At 48.0% G+C, this 14,005-nt stretch overlaps 1 protein-coding gene across 1 annotated transcript in view; it reads right to left on the bottom strand.

Annotated features, from left to right (window-relative positions):
* The window catches only part of LOC147736928 (E3 ubiquitin-protein ligase TRIM39-like), a 299,338-nt gene that overhangs the window by 217,957 nt on the left and 67,376 nt on the right, over nucleotides 1-14,005 (bottom strand). Inside the window, exon 3 of the mRNA XM_086934083.1 lies at nucleotides 3,156-3,251. Within this exon, the coding sequence (XP_086790209.1) occupies nucleotides 3,156-3,251 (96 nt within the window). The remainder of the gene's footprint in view (nucleotides 1-3,155; nucleotides 3,252-14,005) is intronic.

Below are 14,005 nucleotides of genomic sequence, written 5' to 3'. Positions count from 1 at the left end.
TTGGGGTACTAAGCGTGGTCACGGGGTCACAAAGAAAGGGCACATTCACACAGCGATGGGCGATGTTTCTCATAAAGACAGGAAGAGACAGGAAAGAGGACCAGAAAGGGAAGAAGGACTCGAGGGCGTGAGGGATACATAGGCAAAGGAGGTGTGTGGAAGGGTGGGTGTGTAACAAGAGTGAGAGGTGGTGTGCGAATGGGGGTAGAGAAGGAAACAAGTGCTGAAACTGACTAGCCAAGGGGGAGGGGAGGCAGTGAAAGGACAATAAGCCACTGAAAGCAAAGAGAGCGCTGGCGCCTGCGAGGAAAGAGAGGCACCAGAGCACGGTTATTTATTTTATTCTTTGTAGTTTTAGATAGCACAGATTTGATCCCAGGGCATTAGAGCACTTTAGATGACCTCCAGATTACTTACACAAAGTCAAATTATTATTTTCAACATGCAGACAATCCAGGGATCCTCTACAGACAGGATCTTGGGGTGGCTGAAACCGTGCACAAGTGGAAGCTAAAGGGTTAAATACTCCCAGAGGGGTGCACACAGCAATTATAACAAGCGTGCAGCAAAAGTGAAAGCATTGGCAAAAGTGAAAGCATTTCCCTTGCGGGAGCAAGCGGCACCAGGAGCGATAATTGATAACACATGGCAAAAAATCTCGCTTCCGCAAATGAATCGCCAGAGGTGCACGCGTTGCCATTGGAAGTAATGCAACGCGTGCACATTTTTGCTGGCAAAGCTGTGCCGATTGCTACAGGTCTTTTTCCTATGCATGCTGTATAGGTGAGACCTAAAAAGTGCAAAGCCTATAATGATGAATGTCAAGCCTAATGCTGTTTCCCCAGAATTAAACAACACAGTTAGAAGAAGGAATGAAATCTGTCATTGAAAAAAGTATTAAATGGAGAATTCATCAGAAATATTTGGAAACCCTTGAAATTATTCTGTGATGGAAATTAAGAAACCAAGGGGGTCATTATGATGGAGAGCGGATTGCCTCCAGTGGCTCGGCAGTGACGATCTGCCGGCCATCCCAACTTGATTTACCCCCGCCATATTATTATGGCGGGGGTATCGCGGCAGACGGAAAATCCATCCGCCGCTTTTCCGCCGATTGGCAATCATTACAATTTCTGTCCGGGCTGATTTTGCCACTACTATGGTGGCGGTGCCTACCAGGCACTGCCATCCATATTAGGATGGGTGTGGTCACTGGCCTTTCTTCGCCACCATGGAAAGGCTGGCACGGATGTGCTTCGGGGGCCGGTGGCGGGCCCCTGAGGGTGTGGGGGGTTGGTGGCTACACGCGGGGCTACCATGGGTACCCTGTTGCATTCCCATACACAAGGTGGCAAGCACTGCACGGTGCCTGCCACGTTGTGCATGGGACTGCACAACATGTCAATTTGGCATTGCGGCGGGTTCTACAGCACTTCCCTCAAAGTCAAATAGCAGAATGCGACCGCCAGGCTGGCGGTCACATCCTAATCAGCGGAGCGGACCACCGCACATCTGATGGCCGGTCCCAGCACTGCGAGGATGGCGGGCAGACTGAAGTCCGCCCGCCATCCTAATGGGCCCCCAAGTGTTAAATATAAAATAGTGCAAGATTTAAGACAAATAAATACAATTGTGATTCCATATTGTCCAGCAAGACTAAATCCAGCAGTGATCAATTTCCAGATTCCATAAGATGCAGAATGGCATACAAATATGACAGTACAAACACCGTCATTAGTTTTTTGCATTCAGATTTCACAATAAAGTTCTCGTCTGGTGTTGAATTCCACAAGGGGTATACTGAATGTCCTTACATTTTCTTGTTAAATCATGAAGAAAGCTCTAGAAATTCTAAATATTGATGATCTACCAGTTGCATCTAAACCAATATAAGACTGTAAATCTGATACAATTGCTCCATTGAATCCTTTAGCCTTTTTCCACAAGGTTCCCCCTATGAAAATGCAGTGTTGTAAAACGGAGGTGGTAATATTGATCATCGCATTGAGAAAGGAACAAGTTAGTATCAAAAGAACACGTTTCTGCAAGTTTGAAAATAAATCCATCTACTTGGAACCACACAGGGGGTGGAGGGCATGGCAGAGAGGGCACTGGAGGTGGAAAGCAGAAACCAGGTTAGGAGTACTGGGGGAGATAAAGTTGGGCAAACAATGGCAGCAAAGAGGCATAGATAACCAGGACCCACAAACAGAGAAAATGGGAACAAAACACAACAATCAGAGCATAAAAACATGGCGAAAAAGAGATACCATCATTAGAAAACAGATCAGACAGGCACAACAACAGAGTAAATAGCTGACAAGAGACACACAACAAGGGAAACAGAGCAGGAAAATGGGGAACAAAAGAGGCACAGTAAGGTAGACAAATGGAGTACACACGCACAATTACCGGATAACAACTGCAGAAGAACAGAAAAACAGGGCAAAAGATTCAGAGAGAGTAAGAGCAACCAGGAGTGGAGCAACTAGGAGAGGAACATATTGATGCTTGATCAGGGGTGCAGATAGGCTCTAGGGGTAGGAATGGTACCTGCAGTAAAAGCATCTTGAAAATGTTCCACATCACAACCTTAGAATAACTGTTGGAGGAAATGTATTCTGAAATGACAGCCTGATAGGCTCATTCAGATAATTTTTCACCACCTGCATGCTAGGCCATATGTTTCTGTAGCCTCACAGAAAGTAAGATGGAGCTGGTTTGCCTTGTACTTCACAGGATTTCTCTTCATGCTAGTGATTGTCTATCGAGAGAGTAATGGAGAGTGTGTGAGTATATGTGCCTGTGTAAATATCAATTTCTCCTATTGTGGCATCCACAAAATGTTGTGAGCAGGATTCCAACACTGATGGACAGTCCCCTGAGCCAATGGCAGGAGGCGGATAAACTACAGTAGCCATTGGCTGAAAGAGGCTATCAGTAAGCCTTTCCATTATGTTTGTGTGTGTGTATCGAGTGTTGTATGTTGTGCCTTGGGTGTTGTGTGATAACGTTACCTCTCGCCATACTGCTAAAGCTGTCTATAGGTGAGATCTAAAAAGCTAAACATAGATCACTTTCCTATGAGTTTGATTTGCCGTCCCTCCTATAAAGCAGTTCTACATTTGCACCTTTAAATTATGCAATCTTCATACCTCTAAATCAGCGATAGCCCTCTCCTTTTCAGTCTTCCACTTCATGACTCTCTCTAGTTCTTTGTTCAATTGTGCCAGCTGTCTACCAAGAAGGCTCTGAAAAGGAAACATTTGGATTTCATGTTTTTCTTAATCACACATTCAGAGGTAATGAATCAATTTTCAAAGTAACTATATAGTAAAACACAACTATGTGTAATTCAATGTCTAGCAATTGTTGGCCACTTTGTACATATGGGTGAATTTCCCTCAAATCTCAAATATATTTTTTCTCAATTGAATGTATAGCCATACACGGTTCTGAACTATTAATTGAGTAATCCTTTTTTGTATTATTGTGTTGAATTTTAAGCAAATCTTTCATTTAACAACTATATTCTGCCTTGAACATTTGCCTTAATTTATCAGGCTGGTTTAGCTTCCTGTTACACCACTGCAGTGGCAATTCCCAAAATGGAGAAGATTAGAATGGTGGGCAGCTTTCACACCATATCTAGCGGTTAGGATAGAAAGGTTTGTCTTAAGCAAGTCATCCGAAATCTTAAACTGGCACAGCGTTGTCCGCACTGTTCTTTCACACTCTATTCATCTTGCAGTTCACCAGTACCAACAGCAAAGAAACACATTTTGATATTTTTATAAGTAAAAAAAGTACCATCAATCTCTTACGTTGAATTTTTATAAAATGGGAAGCTCTCAATAGTATGATGATTGAGTGTTGCAGCTGTGTATCCAGGTGCTCAAGGGTCATTATGGTTCAGGTGACTCCGTTAAACAGGCAGGTCTTGAGTGCTCTCTAGAATTCCTGTAGAGAGGTGGAGGACCTTAGATGTAGAGAGGTTGTTCAAGGTTTTTGCTGCAAGGTAGGAGAAGGTTCGTTTTCCGCTTTTGCTTCAGTAGGTGCAAGGGGTGTGGGCGAGTGAGAAAGAGGTGGAGGGTATTTGTCTAGAAGGGTGGTGGAGTTTAAGGGAATGGTTGCAGTATGCTAGTCCTTGGTTGTGCAGGGCTTTGTAGGTATGGATCATTAGCTTGAATTGGCATCTCTGCTGAATGAGGAGCCAGTGGAACTTCTGAGGGTGGGTAGTGATGTGGGACCATCTGGGGAGCTCAAGGATGACTCTCATAGCAGAGTTCTGTATGATCTGGAGTCCCTGCAGAAGGTGCGTGATGAACATAGAGTGTTGCCATAGTCTAGTCGGCTGGTGATTAGGGCCTAAGTGACCGTATACTTGCTATTCAGGGGGAGCCATTTGGAGCCATTTCAAAACAAGCAAAGTGTGCAAAAGTGGGGTGAGGCGACGGCGTTGATATGGGACTTAATGGTCAGGTTTCTGTCCAGGATTATGCCAAGGTTTCTGGCATAGTGGGTCATTTCGGTGATGGTTAAAGTTCAGAGGGCCACCAGGATTCATTCCAAGGGATGGTGTTGTTGCTGAAGATCAGCACTTCCATTTTGTCCATGTTGACTTTCTGGCACTTGTCCTTTATCCAGTTGGCGATGCTCACCATGCATCTGTGGAAGTTGGTTCTTGTAGAGTAAGAGGTTTGAGCTGGGTGCCATCTGCTTAGAATATGGTGTTTAGTCTGTGGGATCTGACCATGTTGGCCAAGGAGGTCATGTAGGTGTTGAAGAGAATGTGGCTGACCCCCTTTGTCTATTCCCTCCCTTCAATTCCTGTCCCTCCAAGGGTGGGTGGGCGGGTCTTCTCCTGCCAAAATTCCCCGGAGAAAGAGGGCCTTGTGCCCGGTGCCCACCCTTAAATAGCCCTTATCTCCCTACCACATTCCTACCTTAAATTTATGGCTGAGCTGGCCCAGCCCCAATGCTTGGTGGGCCCGCTCTTTCTCTTTCCCTGCCTTTGCTCCCCTTATCTCCCGCCAATCATTGGGTACTCCGGCTCTGCCTCCCGGGGGTGGCCTCCACTGAGACCCCCGTTCCAGCCACTATCCCCCTCCCCCTGGGGAGTGGGGGGGCTGAACCAAGGGGCACAGCAGAGGCACCCCCACATGGTCGCACCGCCCGAATCCCAATACATTCAGACCACACCAGTTTGTTTTATGGAAGAATTAAGGCCGCAGTTTATTAGGCATTATCACTACCTACCTGGCGGCCAAGACCTGGAACTCTCTCACCACTCACCTCCACCTCACACAGAACCACATTTCCTTCAGAAAGGAACTTAAAACTTGGCCATTCGATAAATAATGCACCCCCTCCCACAAGCGCCTTGAGACCCTATGGGTGAGTAGTGCGCTATACAAATCTCTGAACTTGAACTTGAACTTGAACTTGAGCAGTCTTTAGGGACACTGCAGATGATGTCCTTGGGTTCAGAGGTGAATGGAGGTAGGCAGACTTTCAGCGTTCTTCTTGTGAGAAAGAAGGCGATTCCCTTGGGGGTGTTTCCTTGGATACTAATGTGATGTAGTCTTCTGATCATGGTGTGCTGAGATACCGTGTCAAAGGCTACTGAGAGGTCGAGGAGGAACAGAGATGATGTTTCTCTCCAGTCAAGGTGAGCTCTGATGTCATTGCTGACTGTGATCAAGACAGTCTTGGTGCTGTGGTTGTCATGTAATCCAGATTGGGAGGTGTCTAAGAAAAGGTTCTGCTCCAGATATTTCGTTGTTGGTTGATGGCTTTTTCTGGGACTTTGGCTGGGAAAGGGAAAAGGGAGATGGGTCTGTAATTTTTGAGTTTGCTCAGGTCTGTACCTGTTTTCTTGGAGTGGTTAAAAATCTGCATTATTCTAGTCTTCAGAAAAGGTGACTGTGGCAAGGTGTTGAAGAGGGTGGTGAGCTCGCTGCTGATCCTGCAGCTTCTATGGTTGAAAATATGGTACAGGTGGGGTCCGTGTGGGCTCCTGAGTACACAGTGTTGAAGATGGTGGTGGTGTCCTGGGGGTGAGCTGGTCCCATGAGGTACGTTAGTGTTCCATGTTGGTTGCGGTGAGAGCATGAAGGAAGTCTGAATGCTTGGTGGTTTGTGGCTTGAAGTTCTAATAGATGGAGGTGACCTTATTGTGGAAAACGTTGGCAAGTCTGTCACATGGTTATTGGGAGAGGGTGATGATGCTTTATGTGGCTGTGGGGTTGACAAACTATCTGACGATGTTGAAGAGCTCTTTATCATAGTTGGAACTGGACTCGATTCTTCAGCTTGGGCTTTCTTCTTTGTCTCTCTCAGTAGCCAGTGGTAGATGTCGAGGAAGGTCTTGAAGGTAGTCCTGTCTGAGGTGTCCTTGCCTTGCCTTGAGTTTCAGGCAGCTCTTCTTCATTCAGTTGGCGACAGCTTTCAGCCCTTTTCGGAAGTTGTGCCTGGTGATGTTTTTTTAAAAAACTTTCTTTAAAAACATTACATCCTATTTCCAAAAATATAGCCATCAAAAAGAAAGATTAACAGAACGGAACTTGCAGGGAGAAGAACTATATCGGTCTTCACACTAAATAGATAAAGCATCAGATTATGAACATGGATTCATGTCATGCAAATTAAATAACAGGTCGAAAATATTGTGAACCTCTTTGATGAATTAGTGACATAGGTATAAACTTGATGAAAAAGGTTATTTTGGATGATGTATGTTATGACGCGGGCCTGACTATTCACGTTGCCATGATGTGTGAGAGAGCATGGGGTGTCTGGGTTTCATGTGCGTAGCCATGTCAGGAAGGGACCCCAGATATATCTGGGTCTGGAGGCATAAGGCACCATCTCCCAAAATGTAGACAGTTGTTCCTGACAGAAGGGGATGTCTAGGATCTAGGCTGTGACTGAAGGGGCACAGGATCTGCCCCAGGTTATAGCTACCCTCCTCTTCACCAATAACAGCAGCATAACAAGCAGTTGGCGGGTTTTAATTTGGGAGTCTTTCACATATGCCAGCATCCTTAGTAAGGGCATCGGTACAGTCTGTATCTCCAGAATTTCACTAATGTTGCGGAACACATCCATCTAATATGTTGCTATGGTAGGACAGCTGTATGCTATGTGTAAGAAGGATGTGTGGGCCACATTACATCTCCAGCAGTTAGTGTCAGAGCGGATACCCATGCAGTGCACTTATATGGGTGTTCTGTAGTAGCGAGTAAGGCATTTAAAATGAATGAGCCCAAGTTTGTTGTTGGGGGATAAAAGTTCCAATTGTTCTCAGCAAAAGTGCCACTGCTTGTCCGTGATAGGCGGGTGTAATTCTGCATTCCACCCTGTGAGTGCTTTTGATTTGATCGCAGAGGAGTTTCACTGCATGAAGGTGTAGGGATGCGTAATTAATTTGCACGGTGAGGGAGTGGTTAAGATATACTCCAGAGCCAGTAAGGTAGTCAGAGGCCCGTGAATGTGCTATGGATTTGACGGCAAGTGGCACAAATATGGTGATAGAGGTGTAAATCCGAGAAGCCTAATGAGGATTCTTCTTCCAATGAAGGTGGAGCAATGGAAGTGCCATCAGGGTATAAGTCTGCAAATGTGATAATAACCCATCTCTTAGCTCTAATCACATTACCTCGATCAATTAGTGGTGGCATTTGCTGGAGCAAGCAGTGCCAGGTGGTTCAGTTTGCAATGTCCCACATGAACTCTGCATGCTGCAAACCAATTTTGTAAGCCGAATTTAGTCATTGTCACTGAGGCCAGTGTTGGTAGCCGTTTGATTAGTTGCTCCCAATGTTTGGCGTACTTTAAAGCTGCTTTTACATCTGTAAAGTAGTGAACATTATTTTCATAGGTTATTTGCAATTTTGCGGGATACAAAAGGGTTTAGGGGACCCCGGCTTACTGCAAAATGCCTTTAACAGGAAGAAATGTGCACCGGGCAGCCTTGACACCAGGCATAAAGTCTGGCTAAAAAGAGACCTTATTACCTTTGTGTGAGATGTTACCCCTTTCTCTGTCATGGACGCGTGTCTCTATCGAGATAGTTTAGTATTCTCGCAAGGATGGATCTAGGCGCAGCTCCCAGCGGCGGCTTGGGGCCCAGCGAATGGTGGACTTGTTCCACGATTAACATATCCGAATGATCTGAGCTGAATATCTCCCTAAGTAGCTCCGCTACGACGGTTTCCATGCGGCCCATTTCTGTGGTTTCTAGAATGCCTGTGTTTCTAAGGTTATTCCAATGGGATCTAGCTTCGAGATCCTCGTTTTTAGCCCTTATGACGTCCAGAACTTTCTCCATGTGAAGCAATTGCTCTTTAGTTTCCACCTGGAGTTCATGGGCATCTGTTGCGCGGTTCTCCAGTTGGTCCAGCATCAGTTCATGGGAGTCGACCTGTTTTTAACTTGGTCCATTTGAGCTGTGAGGATATCAAATTTGCTGTCTATTGTTCTAAGGCTGGACTTGACTTCTAGCAGGATAGAATGCAGGTCTTCATTTGTGCCTTCCGAGTCCTGCCTCAAACCTTCTTCCGATTCTGTTTCAGCTTTAGTATCCATTTGACATGTCAGCCTTTTATTTTTGAGCAATAGCTTGGATTGTTTAAGATCGTGCTTTCCCATGTTGGTTGCTTGCATCGTTGGTATGGCTGAGCGCCACTCAAGTGAGACTTTCCATGCAGAGGTAAGTATCCTCAGGCTCAGGGCATGATGAATCACACGGAGTTCGTGTAGGGGGATAAAGAAGTGCCCTGGCCTCGTCGACTAACAGAATATTTGATGGTTCACCAAGCACCTCCGATGCCCGCGGGTCCAGCAGCAGAGCCCCGTGAGGTCCACCAGTCCCAAGCAAGAATCCTCAGGCTGAGGGGACAAGGAAAGGTTCGCCTCTTGTATAGCAGGTGAAGGAGAGCTCCGGTGTTAAAGTTCTGCTAGGGCCTCACAGTGTGATGCATAGTGGGAAACACCGGAAGTATCTGCGGGTCCAGCAGCAAAGCCTTGTGAGGCCCACCAAGCCCCCAGTGGTCCAGGTAGGGTCCAAGTCTGTCCTCATACGATCGATCAGTCACAGGGTCCGGGGCCTCCTCCCTGCCTTCGGCCCCCAGCTCACTAGATCCTCATCCCCACATACCACAGCAATCTCCCCAAGGCCTCACGGCAATGTGAGCAGTGGACGCGGCACCGCACCAGTTCCTGCCACAAGCTCAACAGTTTCCCGCAGGAGCAGGCCTAGCAGCCGCGCACAAATCCACGGAACACCCAGGGGGCCCACTCCTCATCTTATGCACACTTCCAGCCCAGGCAGGGACATCAGCAGGACAGATCTCCACGCGGCTTGGATCGCCGGCCCAATTCTCCAAGGATGGGTGAGTCCTGCATGCCAGGGTAACCGCCAATCCACACTGCACCTTTAGCAGTTTTCTCATGTCAGATGACCTCAGGGGCACCCCAGGATGTTCACCGGTCTCTGGCACTTTCCTTATGGGTCAAGTCTGCGATTCCCCGCTCCCCAGCAACCATTCAGCCCTCTGGATTATCAGCTCAGTCTATGCTTGGTTGCATCAGCCAGCAGCCCAGCGGTTTTAAAGGTGTCTCCCACCTCTCTGTATGAGGATAAATCACAGATTATGAATCCTCCGCCAGAGCCCTCTCAACGAGCAGCCATCTTGCTCCTCGGTGAGACCATGCCTGTGCCTGGTGATGTTGGGTTCTTTGGTGAGGGAGAGGTTGAGCTGGGTGTCATCGGCTTAAGAGACGATGTTAAACCCATGGTTTCTGATGATGGTTGCGAGGGGGGTATTTATTTATTTATTTTACATATTTGTAGAGCGCTCTGATACCCGGAGGTGTCCTGGCGCTAGAAGGATAGACTGGTGTGACGGAGCGTGCTTACTGAGTGAAGAGCCATGTTTTTAGACCTCTTCTAAAGACCATCAGATTCTGGGTTTGTCTGAGCGCAAGTGGAAGTTTATTCCAGGCCTCTGCCGCCCCGAGAGAAAAGCTCCTGCCTCCCCAGCGAGCTTTTTTAATTCTGGGGACCGTAACCAGAGCCAGTTGTCCTGACCTCAGGGTTCTTGCTGGTTTATGCCAGCAGAAAAGAGATTTCAAGTGCCTAGGGCCCGAATCGTGGAGGGCCTTGAAGACCATACATACTGCCTTGAAAGTGATTCTTTTACGGATGGGTAGCCAATGTAACTTAACCAGCTCCTGAGATACCGAGGCAAATTTGGGTGTGTCAGTGATTAGGCGAGCGGCTGCATTTTGCAGAAGTTGAAGTTTATTGAGTACGCTCTGCTGGGCGTTTAGCATCAGGCTGTTGCAATAGTCTAGGCGTGAGAGCACTAGACCAGTGACTATTGTTTTCCTGTGTTTTTTCTCAAGATAAGGTAAAATTTTTCTGATGGTTTTGAGTATGAAGTGGAGGGAGGAGGAGAGGGCGCTCACCTGGGATTTAAAGGTCAGGGTGGTGTCCACCAGTATACCGAGATTTTTCACTTTGTCCACCGGATCTGGGAGAGGTCAGATTTCGTCTGTCCACCATCTCGGGGACCAAAAGTTGTCTCTGGCACCAAAGAGCAGAACCTCGGTCTTCGAGGAGTTCAGCTTAAGGCAGCTTTGTGCCATCCAGCGGCCAACTTCAAGCATGCAGTTTCTGAATCTATCGGCAGTGTTTTTCGTGTTGCCGGGGAGGAGGGACACCACAATCTGTGTGTCGTCGGCGTAAGCCGTGAGTTGAAAGCCGAACGATCGGATCACCGGGGCGAGGGTGGACACATACACATTAAAAAGGATTGGGCTTAACGAAGACCCCTGGGGGACTCCACAAGGGAGTACAAAGGAGTGAGATTCGTAGCTGCCCAACGCCACTGTCTGGGATCTATCAGATAGGAAGGCTTGTAAGATTTTTAGAGCCTTTCCCTGAATTCCACAGGCCCTCAACCGGTCCACCAATAGCTTATGGTGGACCGTGTCGAAGGCCGCAGAGAGATCCAATTGGATCAGGGCTGCTCTGCCCCCTGCATCCATCACCTGCCTGATGTCTTCCATAGATTTAATCAGGGCGGATTCCGTGCTGTGCCCCTCTTGAAAGCCGTGTTGGGAGGAATCCAGTACATCCGCTGATTTTAGGAAGGCGCTAAGTTGTGCGTTCAGGTAGCCTTCTATTATTTTGGCAGGGAGGGGGAGTCTAGCGATCGGGCGGTAATTGTTCATCTCCGTGATGTCAAGATTGGGTTTTTTGAGCAGGGGTAAGATGGAGGCTTGCTTCCACCTTGAGGGATATTCCCCTTTCTCCAACATCTGATTGAAGAGGGGGGTGAGACCCCTGGCAATTGCATCTGGTGCGAGTTTAGTTATTGTCATGGGGCAGGGGTCATGAGGGGAGCCTGATTTAATTTTTAGTAGGCGACTTCTCACATCCTTTTCCGTGATGGGCGGGAAATATTGAAGCGTGGTTTCAGGTCTGGCGGGATCGGGGGCCTCCCTCGGTGAGGAAGTCATCACTATCCTGTCTAGGGGGAGAAAGATGTTCTCCACCTTTTCACGAAAGAAGGTTGCCAAACTTTCGCAGGGTGAAAGGCTTACTGGAATTTCAATGGGTTTGGGGTTTGCTAGGGAAGCGACCGTGAGGAAGAGTTCTTTAGCGGTGTTAGTAGCGTCTTCTATCTGTCTCGTGAGAAAGGCTTTTTTCGCTTGTAGGATGATTTCCTTGTAGCGTCTTTGTTCAGAGTTAGGCGTTTTTTTGTCTGCGTCCCTATAGTGCGTACGCCAGATTTTTTCAAGTTTTTTGCACCTTATTTTGTGTTCCCTTATTTGATCTGTGAACCACGGGGCAGCGTGCTTGGCCCGAGTGGAGTGGATGGTTTTGGGGGGGGCTAAGAGTAGGCAAGCCCAGTCCAGCCAGGTAGTATAGGTCTTTGCTGCTTCCTCCACATTGTTTGGAAGAGGGGGCAATGTGATGTTTAATGTGTTATCTAGAGAGTCCCCAGTGATATTTTTCCATTTTCTCACTAGTTTCGGGGTGTTTCTCTTGTTAACTGATTTTTCATGAGTGGTGAGAGGAATAGAGAAGTGGATTGCTGAATGGTCGGACCAGAAGACTGGTAGAACCGAGGAGACTTTCAAATTGGACTGATTAGAGAAAATCCCGTCTAGGGTATGTCCTGCTCTGTGAGTAGGATCGGTTACTAGTTGCAGCATGTCGATCCCAGCCAATAGGTCGATTAGTTCCTGGGTGTCAGGAGATATCTTGCATTCCAGGTGGAAATTAAAATCACCCAGAAGAGTGAATCTTTGGGAGCAAGCTACTGCTTCTAGTAGTTTGCTCAAGGCTGCTAGAAATCTAGTTTTCTCTCCCGGGGGCCTATAAACAAGGCATCCTGTGAAGGACTGGTGATTAGAGAGGGTAAAATTGAATAACAGAGATTCGTCTAGGTCAGAGGGACTGGGTTGAAAGGAGCCTCTGATGTCTTTGTGATATATGATGGCTAGGCCGCCCCTCTCCTCTTGTCCCTGTTTTGGGTGTAACAGATAAAGTCCTGAGGGGTGGCTTTAACTATATCTGGACCTGATGCTGCATCAGTCCAGGCTTCCGTGATGAATGCAATTTTTATGCCTGCATCCTGGATGTACTCGGCAATTTCTGAGCTGTGCTTAACTAGAGACCTCGTATTGAGGAGGAGGCATTTTGCCAGGGGGTCGTTGGTTGTTGAACAGGTGGTCTGGTCTCTTAGTTGAGCAATTGGTAGCCAGAGGGGTTTGAGCAATAGTGACGAGCACTTGGGGCAGTGGGAAGGTGTAGGAAGGTATTTGGTCCCGGGTTCCCAAATATTGCAATCCTTACAGGGATGTATGATGTTTAAGGCTAGGAGCGTGTCTCTGTTGTAGACAAGCCTGGGTAATTGGTAAGGTGCGGGAGAGACAGGGGGAATGGCCCTGGGCGCGGGTCCGGCGCGGACGGGCGCAGACGGGCTCGCCTTTGGCGAGCCTTCGGAGCGCGCCGGCGCGCCTGCTGCGCTCGTCCGCTGCGCTTCCTCGTGAGGGGGGCCATATAAAGGAGAAAGGGCGGGAGGGGCGGAGCACTGCACTGCTCTGCCGGCTCCCAACCCAAAATGGCGGTACCCTCCGGAGCGGATCGCCTCCAGACAAGGGTTCGAGTCCCCAGAACACAAAAGGGTACTGTAGATGTTGAGGAGGGTGGGGCTGAGAGAGGATCACTGGAGCACTCCACATCTTGTCTCTGCTGGTTCCGAGAGGTAGGGTGGGAGTCTGACTCGCTGAGTTCTACCTGTGAGAAATTAGCATATCCAGCCAAGGGGCTTTCTGCAGATGCTGGCTTTGTGGATTCAGGTGGCTAGTTTGCGGTGGGAGACAGTTTCTAAGTCTGCTGAGAGGTCCAGAAGGATGAGGGCTGACGTGTGAGTCTGGTTGAGGATTGAGCGGATGTCATCGGTGGCGGCAGGTAGAGTGGTGTCGGTGCTGTGGTTGCTGCGAAATCTGGATTGGGAGATGTGCAGGACATTGTTGGCTTCGATGAAGGCCTTTCGATGACCTTGGCTAAAAATGGAAGCAGCTAGATGGGCCTGAAGTTCTTGAGGTCTGTCGGGTCTGCGGAGGGTTTCTTCAGGTGGGGTTTGACTTCAGCGTGTTTTCAGTCATCGGAGAATGTGTTGGTTTCGAGGGAGCAGTTGATTGTCCGGCTTAGTTCAGGTGTAATGGCTGTGGCGGCTCTGCGGAAGATGTGGGATGGGCAGGAGTGTGAGGGTGCTCCAGAGTGGATATTCTTCATGGTCCTTTGTGTCTTCTGTCGTGAGCGCAATCCATGTGAGCAGGGTCTGTTAGGTGGCGTCGCTGGGGTCTTGGTTGTCAAAGTTGTAGTGGATCATCTTAATCTTAAGGTGAAAAAAGGTGCTGAGTCTGTTGCAGAGGTCTTGGGAGGGTAGGACGTCTTTTGTTTTGCTGCCGGGTTCGGCAAATT

This window comes from Lissotriton vulgaris, chromosome 1_1, assembly GCF_964263255.1.
Source record: "Lissotriton vulgaris chromosome 1_1, aLisVul1.2, whole genome shotgun sequence".
Taxonomy (NCBI): Eukaryota; Metazoa; Chordata; class Amphibia; order Caudata; family Salamandridae; genus Lissotriton; species Lissotriton vulgaris.
The sequence above is the reverse complement of the archived record's forward strand: the minus strand, read 5'-3'. Positions and strand labels throughout refer to the sequence as shown.